At 37.3% G+C, this 16,965-nt stretch overlaps 1 protein-coding gene across 5 annotated transcripts in view; it reads right to left on the minus strand.

Annotated features, from left to right (window-relative positions):
• The window catches only part of LOC123993584 (protocadherin-1-like), a 405,421-nt gene that overhangs the window by 149,399 nt on the left and 239,057 nt on the right, over positions 1–16,965 (minus strand). For all 5 annotated transcript variants that reach the window (XM_046295906.1, XM_046295904.1, XM_046295905.1 and 2 more), the window contains exon 4: positions 7,598–7,817. In XM_046295906.1, the coding sequence (XP_046151862.1) occupies positions 7,598–7,817 (220 nt within the window). The remainder of the gene's footprint in view (positions 1–7,597; positions 7,818–16,965) is intronic.

Below are 16,965 nucleotides of genomic sequence, written 5' to 3' on the forward strand. Positions count from 1 at the left end.
CTCTCTTTCTCTCGTCCATTCTGTTCATGGGTGTGTTACCCATGTGTTTATGTTTACAGTGTGTGAGAGTGTCTGTGTGTTGGGTTGTGTCTGCATTCATTGTGTGGAACTATACAGTCTCAAAATGCATTGGGAGATATTTCAAGGACAACACATTGCACTAGAAGTATATGCTGAAGGCTTTACCACATATAGATGAAATCAAATAAATACTGATAAACAGAAAGTCCAGCTATAGATACAGGGCATGCTCATTTTAACAACCATCATGTCAGACATTTACTGTTGATTGGACTATACTATCCACTATATGCCATAACTATTGTAGATGTCTTGTCAGAGGTCCTGTTACTATCGTATATATATATATATGTCATGTCTTGTCAAAGGTCCTGTTACTGTCGTCTATCTACCAATGTCATGTCTTGTCAGAGGTCCTGTTACTATCGTCTATCTACCAATGTCATGTCTTGTGAGAGGTCCTGTTACTATCGTCTATCTACCAATGTCATGTCTTCTCAGAGGTTCTGTTACTATTGTCTATATATATATATGTCATGTCTTGTCAGAGGTCCTTTTACCATCGTCTATCTACCAATGTCATGTCTTGTCAGGGGTCCTGTTACTATCGTCTATATATATATATATGTCATGTCTTGTCAGAGGGCCTTTTACTATCATCTATCTACCAATGTCATGTCTTGTCAGAGGTCCTTTTACCATCGTCTATCTACCAATGTCATGTCTTGTCAGAGGTCCTGTTACTATCGTCTATCTACCAATGTCATGTCTTGTCAGAGGTCCTTTTACTATCGTCTATCTACCAATGTCATGTCTTGTCAGAGGTCCTGTTACTATCGTCTATATATATATGTCATGTCTTGTCAGAGGGCCTTTTACTATCATCTATCTACCAATGTCATGTCTTGTCAGAGGTCCTTTTACCATCGTCTATCTACCAATGTCATGTCTTGTCAGAGGTCCTGTTACTATCGTCTATCTACCAATGTCATGTCTTGTCAGAGGTCCTTTTACTATCGTCTATCTACCAATGTCATGTCTTGTCAGAGGTCCTGTTACCATCGTCTATATACCAATGTCATGTCTTGTCAGAGGTCCTTTTACTATCGTCTATCTACCAATGTCATGTCTTGTCAGAGGTCCTGTTACCATCGTCTATCTACCAATGTCATGTCTTGTCAGAGGTCCTGTTACTATCGTATATATATATATATGTCATGTCTTGTCAGAGGTCCTGTTACTATCGTATATATATATATATATATATATATATATGTGTCATGTCTTGTCAGAGGTCCTGTTACTATCGTATATATATATATACATGTCATGTCTTGTCAGAGGTCCTGTTACTATCGTATATATATATATATATGTCATGTCTTGTCAGAGGTCCTTTTACTATCGTATATATATATATATATATATGTCATGTCTTGTCAGAGGTCCTGTTACTATCGTATATATATATATATATTATATATATATATATATATATATATATATATATATGTCATGTCTTGTCATGTCTTGTCAGAGGTCCTGTTACTATCGTATATACATATATATATGTCATGTCTTGTCAGAGGTCCTTTTACTATCGTATATATATATATATATATGTCATGTCTTGTCAGAGGTCCTGTTACTATCGTATATATATATATATATATGTCATGTCTTGTCAGAGGTCCTGTTACTATCGTATATATATATATATATGTGTCATGTCTTGTCAGAGGTCCTGTTACTATCGTATATATATATATATATATGTCATGTCTTGTCAGAGGTCCTGTTACTATCGTATATATATATATATATATATATATATATATGTCATGTCTTGTCAGAGGTCCTGTTACTATCGTATATATATATATGTCATGTCTTGTCAGAGGTCCTTTTACTATCGTATATATATATATATATATATATATATATATATATATATATATATATATATATGTCATGTCTTGTCAGAGGTCCTGTTACTATCGTATATATATATATACATGTCATGTCTTGTCAGAGGGCCTTTTACTATCTTCTATCCACCAATGTCATGTCTTGTCAGAGGTCCTTTTACTATCGTCTATCTACCAATGTCATGTCTTGTCAGAGGTCCTGTTACTATCGTCTATCTACCAATGTCATGTCTTGTCAGAGGTCCTGTTACTATCGTATATATATATATATATATATGTCATGTCTTGTCAGAGGTCCTGTTACTATCGTATATATATATATATATATATATATATATATATATATATGTCATGTCTTGTCATCCTGTTACTATCGTCTATATATATATATATATATATATATATATATATATATATGTCATGTCTTGTCAGAGGTCCTGTTACTATCGTATATATATATATATATATGTCATTTCTTGTCAAAGGTCCTGTTACTATCGTATATATATATATATATATATATATATATATATATATATATATATATATATATATATATATATGTCATGTCATGTCTTGTCAGAGGTCCTGTTACTATCGTATATACATATATATATGTCATGTCTTGTTAGAGGTCCTTTTACTATCGTATATATATATATATATATATATATGTCATGTCTTGTTAGAGGTCCTGTTACTATCGTATATATATATATATATATATATATGTCATGTCTTGTTAAAGGTCCTGTTACTATCGTATATATATATATATATGTCATGTCTTGTCAAAGGTCCTGTTACTATCGTATATATATATATATGTCTTGTCAGAGGTCCTGTTATATATATATATATATATGTCATGTCTTGTCAGAGGTCCTTTTACTATTGTCTATCTACCAATGTCATGTCTTGTCAGAGGTCCTGTTACTATCGTATATATATATATATATATATATATATATATATATATATATATATATATATATGTCATGTCTTGTCAGAGGTCCTTTTACTATTGTCTATCTACCAATGTCATGTCTTGTCAGAGGTCCTGTTACTATCGTCTATCTACCAATGTCATGTCTTGTCAGAGGTCCTGTTACTATCGTATATATATATATATATGTGTCATGTCTTGTCAGAGGTCCTGTTACTATCGTATATATATATATATATATGTCATGTCTTGTCAGAGGTCCTGTTACTATCGTATATATATATATATATATATATATATATATATATATATATATATATATATATGTCATGTCTTGTCAGAGGTCCTGTTACTATCGTATATACATATATATATGTCATGTCTTGTCAGAGGTCCTTTTACTATCGTATATATATATATATGTCATGTCTTGTCAGAGGTCCTGTTACTATCGTATATATATATATATATATGTCATGTCTTGTCAGAGGTCCTGTTACTATCGTATATATATATATATATGTGTCATGTCTTGTCAGAGGTCCTGTTACTATCGTATATATATATATATATATATGTCATGTCTTGTCAGAGGTCCTGTTACTATCGTATATATATATATATATATATATATGTCATGTCTTGTCAGAGGTCCTGTTACTATCGTATATATATATATGTCATGTCTTGTCAGAGGTCCTTTTACTATCGTATATATATATATATATATATATATATATATATATATATATATATATATATATATATATATACATGTCATGTCTTGTCAGAGGGCCTTTTACTATCTTCTATCCACCAATGTCATGTCTTGTCAGAGGTCCTTTTACTATCGTCTATCTACCAATGTCATGTCTTGTCAGAGGTCCTGTTACTATCGTCTATCTACCAATGTCATGTCTTGTCAGAGGTCCTGTTACTATCGTATATATATATATATATATGTCATGTCTTGTCAGAGGTCCTGTTACTATCGTATAGAAGAAATGACATATATATATATATATATACGATATGTCTTGACAAGACATGACTGTATATATATATATATATATATATATATATATATATATATATATAGATATAGTAACAGGACCTTTGACAAGACATACATATATATATATATATATATATATATATATATATATATATATATATATATATATATATATATATATGTCATGTCTTGTCAAAGGTCCTGTTACTATCGTCTATATATATATATATATATATATATATATATATATATATGTCATGTCTTGTCAGAGGTCCTGTTACTATCGTATATATATATATATATATGTCATTTCTTGTCAAAGGTCCTGTTACTATGTATATATATATATATATATATATATATATATATATATATATATATATATATATATATATATATATATATATATATATATATATATGTCATGTCATGTCTTGTCAGAGGTCCTGTTACTATCGTATATACATATATATGTCATGTCTTGTTAGAGGTCCTTTTACTATCGTATATATATATATATATATATATATATATGTCATGTCTTGTTAGAGGTCCTGTTACTATCGTATATATATATATATATATATATATGTCATGTCTTGTTAAAGGTCCTGTTACTATCGATATATATATATATATGTCATGTCTTGTCAAAGGTCCTGTTACTATCGTATATATATATATATATATATATGTCATGTCTTGTCAGAGGTCCTTTTACTATTGTCTATCTACCAATGTCATGTCTTGTCAGAGGTCCTGTTACTATCGTATATATATAATATATATCTTATATATATATCCTATATATATATATATATATATATATGTCATGTCTTGTCAGAGGTCCTTTTACTATTGTCTATCTACCAATGTCATGTCTTGTCAGAGGTCCTGTTACTATCGTCTATCTACCAATGTCATGTCTTGTCAGAGGTCCTGTTACTATCGTCTATCTACCAATGTCATGTCTTGTCAGAGGTCCTGTTACTATGTATATATATATATATATATATATATATATATATATATATATATATATATATATATATATATATATATATATATATGTCTTGTCAGAGGTCCTTTTACTATCGTCTATCTACATTTATCATGTCTTGTCAGAGGTCCTGTTACTATCGTATATATATATATATATATGTCATGTCTTGTCAGAGGTCCTGTTACTATCGTATATATATATATATGTATGTCATGTCTAGTCAGAGGTCCTGTTACTATCGTATATATATATATATGTCATGTCTTGTCAGAGGTCCTGTTACTATCGTCTATCTACATTTATCATGTCTTGTCAGAGGTCCTGTTACTATCGTATATATATATATATATATATATATATATATATATATATATATATATATATATATATATATATATGTCATGTCTAGTCAGAGGTCCTGTTACTATCGTCTATCTACCAATGTCATGTCTTGTCAGAGGTCCTGTTACTATCGTCTATCTACATTTATCATGTCTTGTCAGAGGTCCTGTTACTATCGTATATATATATATATATGTCATGTCTAGTCAGAGGTCCTGTTACTATCGTATATATATATATATATATATATATATATATATATATATATATATATATATATATATATATATATATATATATATATATATGTCATGTCTTGTCAGAGGTCCTTTTACTATTGTCTATCTACCAATGTCATGTCTTGTTAGAGGTCCTGTTACTATCGTCTATCTACCAATGTCATGTCTTGTTAGAGGTCCTGTTACTATCGTCTATCTACCAATGTCATGTCTTGTCAGAGGTCCTGTTACTATCGTATATATATATATATATGTCTTGTCAGAGGTCCTTTTACTATCGTCTATCTACCAATGTCATGTCTTGTCAGAGGTCCTGTTACTATCATCTATCTACCAATGTCATGTCTTGTCAGAGGTCCTTTTACTATCGTCTATCTATATATATATGTCATGTCTTGTCAGAGGTCCTTTTACTATTGTCTATCTACCAATGTCATGTCTTGTCAGAGGTCCTGTTACTATCGTCTATCTACCAATGTCATGTCTTGTCAGAGGTCCTGTTACTATCGTATATATATATATATATATATATATATATATGTCTTGTCAGAGGTCCTTTTACTATCGTCTATCTACCAATGTCATGTCTTGTCAGAGGTCCTGTTACTATCATCTATCTACCAATGTCATGTCTTGTCAGAGGTCCTTTTACTATCGTCTATCTATATATATATGTCATGTCTTGTCAGAGGTCCTTTTACTATTGTCTATCTACCAATGTCATGTCTTGTCAGAGGTCCTGTTACTATCGTCTATCTACCAATGTCATGTCTTGTCAGAGGTCCTGTTACTATCGTCTATCTACCAATGTCATGTCTTGTCAGAGGTCCTGTTACTATCGTATGTATATGTCTTGTCAGAGGTCCTGTTACTATCGTATATATATATATATGTATGTCATGTCTAGTCAGAGGTCCTGTTACTATCGTATATATATATATATGTCATGTCTAGTCAGAGGTCCTGTTACTATCGTATATATATATATATGTCATGTCTTGTCAGAGGTCCTGTTACTATCGTCTATCTACATTTATCATGTCTTGTCAGAGGTCCTGTTACTATCGTATATATATATATATATATATATATATATATATATATATATATATATATGTCATGTCTAGTCAGAGGTCCTGTTACTATCGTCTATCTACCAATGTCATGTCTTGTCAGAGGTCCTGTTACTATCGTCTATCTACATTTATCATGTCTTGTCAGAGGTCCTGTTACTATCGTATATATATATATATATATATATGTCATGTCTAGTCAGAGGTCCTGTTACTATCGTATATATATATATATATATATATATATATATATATATATATATGTCATGTCTTGTCAGAGGTCCTTTTACTATTGTCTATCTACCAATGTCATGTCTTGTTAGAGGTCCTGTTACTATCGTCTATCTACCAATGTCATGTCTTGTCAGAGGTCCTGTTACTATCGTATATATATATATATATATATATGTCTTGTCAGAGGTCCTTTTACTATCGTCTATCTACCAATGTCATGTCTTGTCAGAGGTCCTGTTACTATCATCTATCTACCAATGTCATGTCTTGTCAGAGGTCCTTTTACTATCGTCTATCTATATATATATGTCATGTCTTGTCAGAGGTCCTTTTACTATTGTCTATCTACCAATGTCATGTCTTGTCAGAGGTCCTTTTACTATCATCTATCTACCAATGTCATGTCTTGTCAGAGGTCCTGTTACCATCGTCTATCTACCAATGTCATGTCTTGTCAGAGGTCCTGTTACTATCGTATATATATATATATATGTCATGTCTTGTCAGAGGTCCTTTTACTATCGTCTATATATATATATGTCATGTCTTGTCAGAGGTCCTGTTACTGTCGTATATATATGTATATATATATGTCATGTCTTGTCAGAGGTCCTGTTACTATCGTCTATCGACCAATGTCATGTCTTGTCATACTCCCATTGCTTTTATATGTGTCAGTGTGTTCACTCTTCAAGTCCATATGTGGACAGTAGAGGGCACACTCCAGAAATGATGAATTGATGAAGAGGAGGGGGTGAAAAGAGGAAGAGTGGGGGGAAACACCACTTGCTCTTACCGTTCTCCGGGTGCTCCATCTCTCCGATACTGCCGTCCGGGGTGGTCCTCTCGTAGTGGTCCTCAGGCAGGGCCAGGGGCCCAATGCGGGGCCCCGATGACGATTTGGAGCTGGGGGTCTCCGATTCCTCCAATCCGCTGTCGTAGTAGCTGTGCTGGGAGGGGTCCTGCAGGTCTTGAGCCTGATTGGCCGTGGAGAAGGTCACTCGGCGATGGGGGAGCTGTGATAGGAAGAGAAGAAGGGACATGTTAGGTCGGTTGCACTCCATTGGTTTCATGAACAGCTCTGTGGATACGTGGTCCCTCGCTGGTTTGTGTGTGTGTGTGTGTGTGTGTGTGTGTGTGTGTGTGTGTGTGTGTGTGTGTGTGTGTGTGTGTGTGTGTGTGTGTGTGTGTGTGTGTGTGTGTGTGTGTGTGTGTGTGTGTGTGTGTGTGTGTGTGTGAAGGAGGGGATATGAGGGGGAAAGCAGCTGTCTGAGTCGTGTGTTTGATGGCAGCATAATTAAAATACAATTAGCCTTCCCACTTGTGCTGGCGTCGGACGTGACTCACTCATTCCTCTGGAGGGTACTGGGGACTGGAATGAGGTACAGAGGCTCACAGACACACACCACACAGGTGATTTAACTACTGCCTGCTACACACACCACACAGGTGATTTAACTACTGCCTGCTACACACACCACACAGGTGATTTAACTACTGCCTGCTACACACACCACACAGGTGATTTAACTACTGCCTGCTACACACACCACACAGGTGATTTAACTACTGCCTGTTACACACACCACACAGGTGATTTAACTACTGCCTGCTACACACACCACACAGGTGATTTAACTACTGCCTGCTACACACACCACACAGGTGATTTAACTACTGCCTGCTACACACACCACACAGGTGATTGAACTACTGCCTGCTACACACACCACACAGGTGATTTAACTACTGCCTGCTACACATACCACACAGGTGATTTAACTACTGCCTGCTACACACACCACACAGGTGATTTAACTACTGCCTGCTACACACACCACACAGGTGATTGAACTACTGCCTGCTACACACACCACACAGGTGATTTAACTACTGCCTGCTACACACACCACACAGGTGATTTAACTACTGCCTGCTACACACACCACACAGGTGATTTAACTACTGCCTGCTACACACACCACACAATCATTCACATCCCTAATGCACACTCACATAAAGGATGCTTTCATATCTCACACATGCGCACATACACAAATACACACAAGGAAGCAAACACACACATATATACACTCTCTGTGCGGAGTGTATTACCTCACAGTTAACTAAATCCTCCTTGACTGCTACAGCCAGGTCTGATAAAGAGGACGGGTGCGTCACAGATCCCTGAGGGACCCCCTGGCTGACAAGCACAGGCCCTCAATCACTATAGGAAGAGACAGGCCCGCAAATTGGGTCTGGGAAAGACTTAGAGAGCGCTGTCAAGGAGCTCACACTACACCAGCAACTATACTATCTCCAACTATAGAAACTGGCTTGCTCTCAGGAAGTCACTGAGACACACAGCTAAAGGGGAAATAAAGATAGAAATGTGTGGAGAGAAGGCAGAAAGACTAAGAGAGTGGGAAGTGTGAGAGAGAAAGTTGAAATAGGGAATGTTTTATTTCAATGGCTATTATTCTCCCTCTCTCTCCCTCTCTCTCTCTCTCTCCCTCTCTCTCCCTCTCTCTCTCTCTCTCTCTCTCTCTCTCTCTCTCTCTCTCTCTCTCTCGCTCTGTATCTCTCTCTCTCTGTCTCACTCTTGCTCTCTCCGTCTCTGTCTCTCTCACTTATAATTTTGTAAAAATCTCATATACACCACTCTTTATCTGCCACTGTGTCCATTAAACCCCAGACAAACCTACATAAAAAGCCACTATGAAATGTTTGTTTTCCTTTTTGTTTGTTTATTTCTTTGTTTCAGCAGCAAGACTTGTTGGAGTTGCCCTAGTACAGGCTGTAAATAGAAGAGGCTGCTCAGCAGGTTGTATCATGGGAAAGTGGAACAGCAGCTCCGTGGAACTATGAATATAGACTATAGAACCCCTAGAAACGTCAGTTGCATCCCAGTTCCACTTAAAACTGTGTAGCAAGGTGGCGACTTTATGTCGAGATGATCTCTGTCGATGAGTGAGGATCATTGTGTCATTATTACGACTGAAACATTTGTGTATAATGAAAGCTTTATTAAATTGTACTTGTGAAATTGATTTAAAGGTGCAATATGCAGAAATTTCTCAGCCATTTCCTAATTGCTCAATTCAGATTATGCAACTAAATAAGCAGTCATTGTACCATCTAAACCATCGTAAAATACCTTTTCAATAACCAAAAATATTGTATTGTCAGCTGTTTGAACCTGGTGTACAAAACCTAAAGTAAAAGATGCAAAAACTAAACTTAAGAACAGGAAGCATAGAAATTGCACACATAGAACAGATCTACCTCTGCTTGGACTTGCTTTCAATGAGAATTTGGTTGGGAAGCCCAAAAAGTTCAAACGAATAGGGAAAATACAGAATAATTAGCATCTCCATATTAACATAATGGCTGAAGATGGCTGAACAGCTCATTTCTGTCCATAGTCCTTTGGATAGTCAATTGAATTCTGTGTGTATGCATGTGTGTGGTGTTTACATTATCATCAACTTGTATGTGTAGAAGATATTTAAATATTTCAACCAAATTGAAAACATATTTCTACATAAAACATAATGACAGGGTCAGCGGATAGCACTAATCTCTGACCTAGACAGGACACCTGTCCAAAATAAAAAAGATGTAAGATAAAAACACCCACAATCCTCTTTTGCTCCTGATAGAGCCAACAAGCCTCCTCTCCTCTCCTAACTGAAGAAACAGTTATTGTTTTCCACCTCATGTCTATAGCCCTTGGCTAAGATGTGGAGGAAGTAGCTAAATGAAAGACTGAAGTGGATTCATCCATTGAGATAACGCATGGCCGTGCATGCGGCCAGCTGCCCGTACAGACAGATAGGAGGGGTCCTTCAGTAGCTGACAGGGAGACACATTGTCCTTCTTCAGATTATTAAAACAAGACACTGAACAATGCAAGACTGGATACCCTCCATTGCCTCTCGGCTGTGTTTGTGAGGTTTGAGGTGGAATGTGGAGATAGCAAGGCTGAATATGTTTTCTCCCTCCCTTTTCCTCTGTACTGCAGCTGTTACTCTTTCCCCATCTTCATACTGAACACAATGGAGGGGTAGCCTTATTACAAGAAGCTCGAAGCAACACAGAGTGTGTGTGTGTGTGTGTGTGTGTGTGTGTGTGTGTGTGTGTGTGTGTGTGTGTGTGTGTGTGTGTGTGTGTGTGTGTGTGTGTGTGTGTGTGTGTGTGTGTGTGTGTGTGTGTGTGTGTGTGTGTGTGTGTGTGTGTGTGTGTGTGTGTGATAGAGAGAGAGAGAGAGAGAGAGAGAGAGAGAGTGTGTGAGAGAGAGAGAGAGAGAGAGAGAGAGAGAGAGAGAGAGAGAGAGAGAGAGAGAGAGAGAGAGAGAGAGAGAGAGAGAGAGAGAGAGAGAGAGAGAGAGAGAAATCCTCATTAAGACTGGTTGAGAAAATATGATGCATTCTTATGATTGTTTCTCACTATCAAGTATGCATGGACACACACTCATGTGACGACAACATCTCACACACAAACACATTGTACACACGCATGTAGGCACACACACACACACTCACACACACACACACACACACACACACACACACACACACACACACACACACACACACACACACACACACACACACACACACACACACACACACACACACACACACACACACACACACACACACACACAATGTCAAGCTTCTTGTAATGATAATGCTACCTCTCCATTGTGGTCAGTATGAAGATGGGGAAAGAGTAACAGCTGCAGTACAAGAGATAGTGAGAGAAAGAGAGAGTGAGAAAAAGAGAGTGAGAGAAAGAGAGAGTGAGAGAAAAAGAGAGATAGAGTGAGATTATGAATGCTATTCATGCCACCCGGAGAGACAAAACTACAGCTCCTGTTGCTAATGCTGAGCGGTTGCACGGACACACACACATGCGCGCATACACACGAGCTCACACACTGAGCAGCCCCGGAGCCAAAACAGCACTCAACCACAAACAAAAAGCTCCCTTCATCCCTCTCTCTCCATTTTTCTCCCTCTCTCTTTCTACCTCTCTCTCGCTTTATCTGCCAAATCCTGCTCTCTCTCTCTAGTTCCCCTGGCCCTAGTCAAGCAGGGCAGGAGTATGTTAGGCATGAGAACTATGCCGCAGGCTACGATTGGCTCAACGGTAAAATGCACCTGCAGTACTAAGTACCTGCATCAGGCGCTCCAAAAATGAAACAATAATGTGCCAGGACAAATGGAATGCTGGGGGATTTTTGTAACGATTTCAAGCTGGCAGACGCTAGAATTTAGTTGCCATAGGGCAGAGTAAGGGAGGAGGTAGAGAGATGAAGGGAGAAGGAGGAGATGGCAGCGAGAGCGATAGAGAGAGAAAGAAAGAGAGAAAGAAAGAGAATGTGTGCATGTGTGTCAGTTTGAATGGAGGGAACACTGATGTAGGGAGATCATAGGGCACGTCTAGATGGAGAAGAGGTGATATGGTCTCATAAGAACTGATCAGTACAGGGAGAAGAGGTGATGTGGTCTCATAAGAACAGATCAGTACAGTGAGAAGAGGTGATGTGGTCTCAGATGAAGTGATCAGTACAGGGAGAAGATGTGATGTGGTCTCATAGTAAGAACTAATCAGTACAGGGAGAAGAGGTGATGTGGTCTCATAGTAAGAACTAATCAGTACAGGGAGAAGAGGTGATGTGGTCTCATAGTAAGAACAGATCAGTACAGGGAGAAGAGGTGATGTGGTCTCATAAAAACTCATCAGTACAGGGAGTAGATGTGATGTGGTCTCATAAGAACAGATCAGTACAGGGAGTAGATGTGATGTGGTCTCATACGAACAGATCAGTACAGGGAGTAGATGTGATATGGTCTCATACGAACAGATCAGTACAGGGAGTAGATGTGATGTGGTCTCATACGAACAGATCAGTACAGGGAGTAGATGTGATGTGGTCTCATAAGAACAGATCAGTACAGGGAGTAGATGTGATGTGGTCTCATAAGAACAGATCAGTACAGGGAGTAGATGTGATGTGGTCTCATAAGAACAGATCAGTACAGGGAGTAGATGTGATGTGGTCTCATAAGAACAGATCAGTACAGGGAGAAGAGGTGATGTGGTCTCATAAGAACAGATAAGGGAGAAGAGGTGATGTGGTCTCATAGTAAGAACTGATCAGGGAGAAGAGGTGATGCGGTCTCATAGTAAGAACAGATCAGTACAGGGAGAAGAGGTGATGTGATCTCATAAGAACAGATAAGTACAGGGAGAAGAGGTGATGTGGTCTCATAAGAACAGATAAGGGAGAAGAGGTGATGTGGTCTCATAGTAAGAACTGATCAGGGAGAAGAGGTGATGCGGTCTCATAGTAAGAACAGATCAGTACAGGGAGAAGAGGTGATGTGATCTCATAAGAACAGATAAGTACAGGGAGAAGAGGGGATGTGGTCTCATAGTAAGAACTGATCAGGGAGAAGAGGTGATGTGGTCTCATAGTAAGAACTGATCAGGGAGAAGAGGTGATGCGGTCTCATAGTAAGAACTGATCAGTACAGGGAGAAGAGGTGATGTGGTCTCATAGTAAGAACTGATCAGTACAGGGAGAAGAGGTGATGCGGTCTCATAGTAAGAACTGATCAGTACAGGGAGAAGAGGTGATGTGGTCTTATAATAACTGATCAGTACAGGGAGAAGAGGTGATGTGGTCTCATAGTAAGAACTGATCAGGGAGAAGAGGTGATGTGGTCTCATAGTAAGAACTGATCAGGGAGAAGAGGTGATGTGGTCTCATAGTAAGAACTGATCAGGGAGAAGAGGTGATGTGGTCTCATAGTAAGAACTGATCAGGGAGAAGAGGTGATGCGGTCTCATAGTAAGAACTGATCAGTATAGGGAGAAGAGGTGATGTGGTCTCATAGTAAGAACTAATCAGTACAGGGAGAAGAGGTGATGTGGTCTCATAGTAAGAACAGATCAGGGAGAAGAGGTGAAGTGGTCTCATAGTAAGAACTGATCAGTACAGGGAGAAGAGGTGATGTGGTCTCATAGTAAGAACTGATCAGGGAGAAGAGGTGATGCGGTCTCATAGTAAGAACTGATCAGTACAGGGAGAAGAGGTGATGTGGTCTCATAGTAGGAACATATCAGTACAGGGAGAAGAGGTGATGTGGTCTTATAAGAACTGATCAGTACAGGGAGAAGAGCTGATGGGGTTTCATAGTAAGAACTGATCAGTACAAGGAGAAAAGGTTATGTGGTCTCATAGTAAGAAGGGATCAGTACCATAGGGATATTTTGAGGCCTACCTGAAATCTAGCCTCAGTTCCAAACATAACCTTTTGGGATAGAGCACATATTACCAAGATGTGTACAGCTGGTTTCATCACTATCAAACATAACATGTTCTAATGTGCAGCATTATGCTTCTCCAGAATGTGGTCTGTAGTGTTTGAAACACATCAACACATGATTTCTAAGCAACAGCCTATTGCACATACATGTCTATGGATAGTACCATATGTGGCCAGATTCAGGGTTGAGGGCGTCTGATGCTATTTCCTAGTGCAGTTTAAAAAAATAACAAGATGAATAATACTTAATAATGTATATATATATAGTGTATATATACAGTATATTTGAAGAGTTTAATTCCAAAAAGATATATATCTACTTTCAGAAAAGTTGGTCAATTTGCTTTTATTCTGGAAAGAAATGATGAATGAGATTGGTGTGTTTTTTCAATATCTATCTAATCATGGAATGTGTTTGTTGAATGATAGTATATCACTTGATGGTTTCACTTCAGATACCAAAAATCATGTTTTTTGTTTGTTTTGAAAAACAGTATATATCTGCCTCACTCTCAGAGAAATAAGAAGCACTGCTAGTTTTTACACCGTCTAACGTAACACATAACTAAATTTATTATAAAGAACTGTACAAATGATACATTTGCGAGGTAAAAATAATAATGAATTAATACAGTAATATGAGATCTGCATGTAAAACATTTACATTGGACATTTTAGTCATTTATCAGATGCTCTTATCCACAGCGACTTACAGTTAGTGCATTGATCTTAAGATAGCTCGCTGGCACAACCACATATCACAGTAAAATATACAGGATACAAACATTCTATTCTAGCTAAACAATGAACATATAGCTATTTGGAAAAAACCTCGTTGTAATACATCTTAAATCTCCAAATAAAAAAATCTGAGCGCAATAATATTTTACACACACATGAAGGTACAGTACCTACAAGCAATCATTTCTATTGAAGAAAGTCAAATGTGAAAACGTGATGAATATATAATTTGGGAAATAAACTCTTCATTTAGTATTGTATATTTATTTTGTACAGAAATTACTTCTTGAATGTGTGAAATTGCATTTCCCTTAATTACAAACAGGTCCAGAGTCCTTCTGTAGCTCAGTTGGTAGAGCATGGTGCTTGTAATGCCAGGGTAGTGGATTCGATCCCCGGGACCACCCATACGTAGAATGTATGCACACATGACTGTAAGTCGCTTTGGATAAAAGCGTCTGCTAAATTGCATATATTATATTATTATTATTAAATATGAATAGAAAGTCTAGTTTAGCGACATAGAAAACACATAGGGAGAAAAGCAGGATCCATGATTGGCTGAGATAATGGAGGGGGGTTAATAGAGAGACTATTTCCTGGAGGACAATGCCATGCTGACTCATGCCTTTAGATGTGAATTCTCAAAGAGATGGGTTGGGCTAAGGCATAAGAGGGTGTGAACAATCCCGAATGGGCATAAACAAAGATGAGCTCTCTAGAAAGTGTGAGAATCATTCAAGACTATTTTCTCCTACTTGTCTCCAAAGTGGGATAACAAGTTCATAGAATTTCAAAGAAGCATAATGTTCCCTAACTGCAGTGTCTGATATAACATGTTGAAGCTCTGAGTCTCTACTTTTGTCAAATAGAAATAAACTCATGTTCCTGAATTCAGTCACATTTATGGGTTAAACAGACAAACCTTTCCCAGAATGATGGTTTGACCACAAGGAGTTTAAATAGGAATGATGTCATACACATGCAACCACAGAGTTTGTTTTGCAAATAGGAGACAATATTTGAATGTGGGCATATGACTTCCACATAGAAGGGCAGTCAGAGGTGGTTTCAGAGCACATTCACTACTGCTGCATGGTACACCGAAACTTTTTCCATACTAGAAGATGAAAAAACGGTTCGGTACTAGAATTTCTGTTACTTTCGGTACATCTGTCAAATGTGCCTCACTGATCAAGCCTGTCTATTAGCACAGCAGACTTCTTATAGTAGAGCACCCTATCTGCTCCACTTACTCACTACTAGCCTGCACTGGGAGTTTGGGCTGTAATCATGTTAGCTCCCCTCTCAAGCACAGAAGTTAACAACCTTGAAGAAATGTTGAAACTGTTAATTACTGTTCGCAAAACAATGTCCTTACAGGCTAGAACACATTACAATGCAAGAAGATGCCGGTAGCTTCCAGTTTTGTAGGCTAACTTTCATTGTTAGCTAAAGCTAACATCAATTCACTACCCTAGTACTTTGTTTGTGATCATATGCAAATCATAACACAACATATGCAGATTTCATTGCTGATTGCCAGCTAAAACTGGCAATCATTCACTTATTCAGTCTCTCAAACGTCTCTCCCAGAGATGATCTATTGCAAACTGACTGTGCTCCGACGCTTCCTGAATGTCATCATTAATAGTTAGAGAGGCATTTTATAAAACAAGCAACTTCTATGCCAATGTAGTTGATCAGTACCACAAATAAGTCCCAAATGGAAGGGAAACAGATTGTTTATCATCCGTAGCCCCATGAAATCAGCCAAAACAAGCTCAATATCTCAGTGCATGCACACACTCCTATTGAATATGCACCTGTATTGTGAATAGGTCCAGGCTACATAATGATTAACCCAGTTCATCAATATAGCTTTACCATTCAAATAAATGATTACCATTATGTTGTTATGTAGTCAGATTGGTAAACACTAAGTCAAAGTGATTGCATGATTGTCTAATTGATTCATTAATGCATACATGGCTGTCTGGAAAATGTTGATATAAAAAAATTCAAATGTGATATTGAACTCAAAAGATGCCCTGCGATTGAACAGAGCAGTCAGCTGAGTTTA

This window comes from Oncorhynchus gorbuscha, linkage group LG13 (genome assembly GCF_021184085.1).
Source record: "Oncorhynchus gorbuscha isolate QuinsamMale2020 ecotype Even-year linkage group LG13, OgorEven_v1.0, whole genome shotgun sequence".
Lineage (NCBI taxonomy): Eukaryota > Metazoa > Chordata > Actinopteri > Salmoniformes > Salmonidae > Oncorhynchus > Oncorhynchus gorbuscha.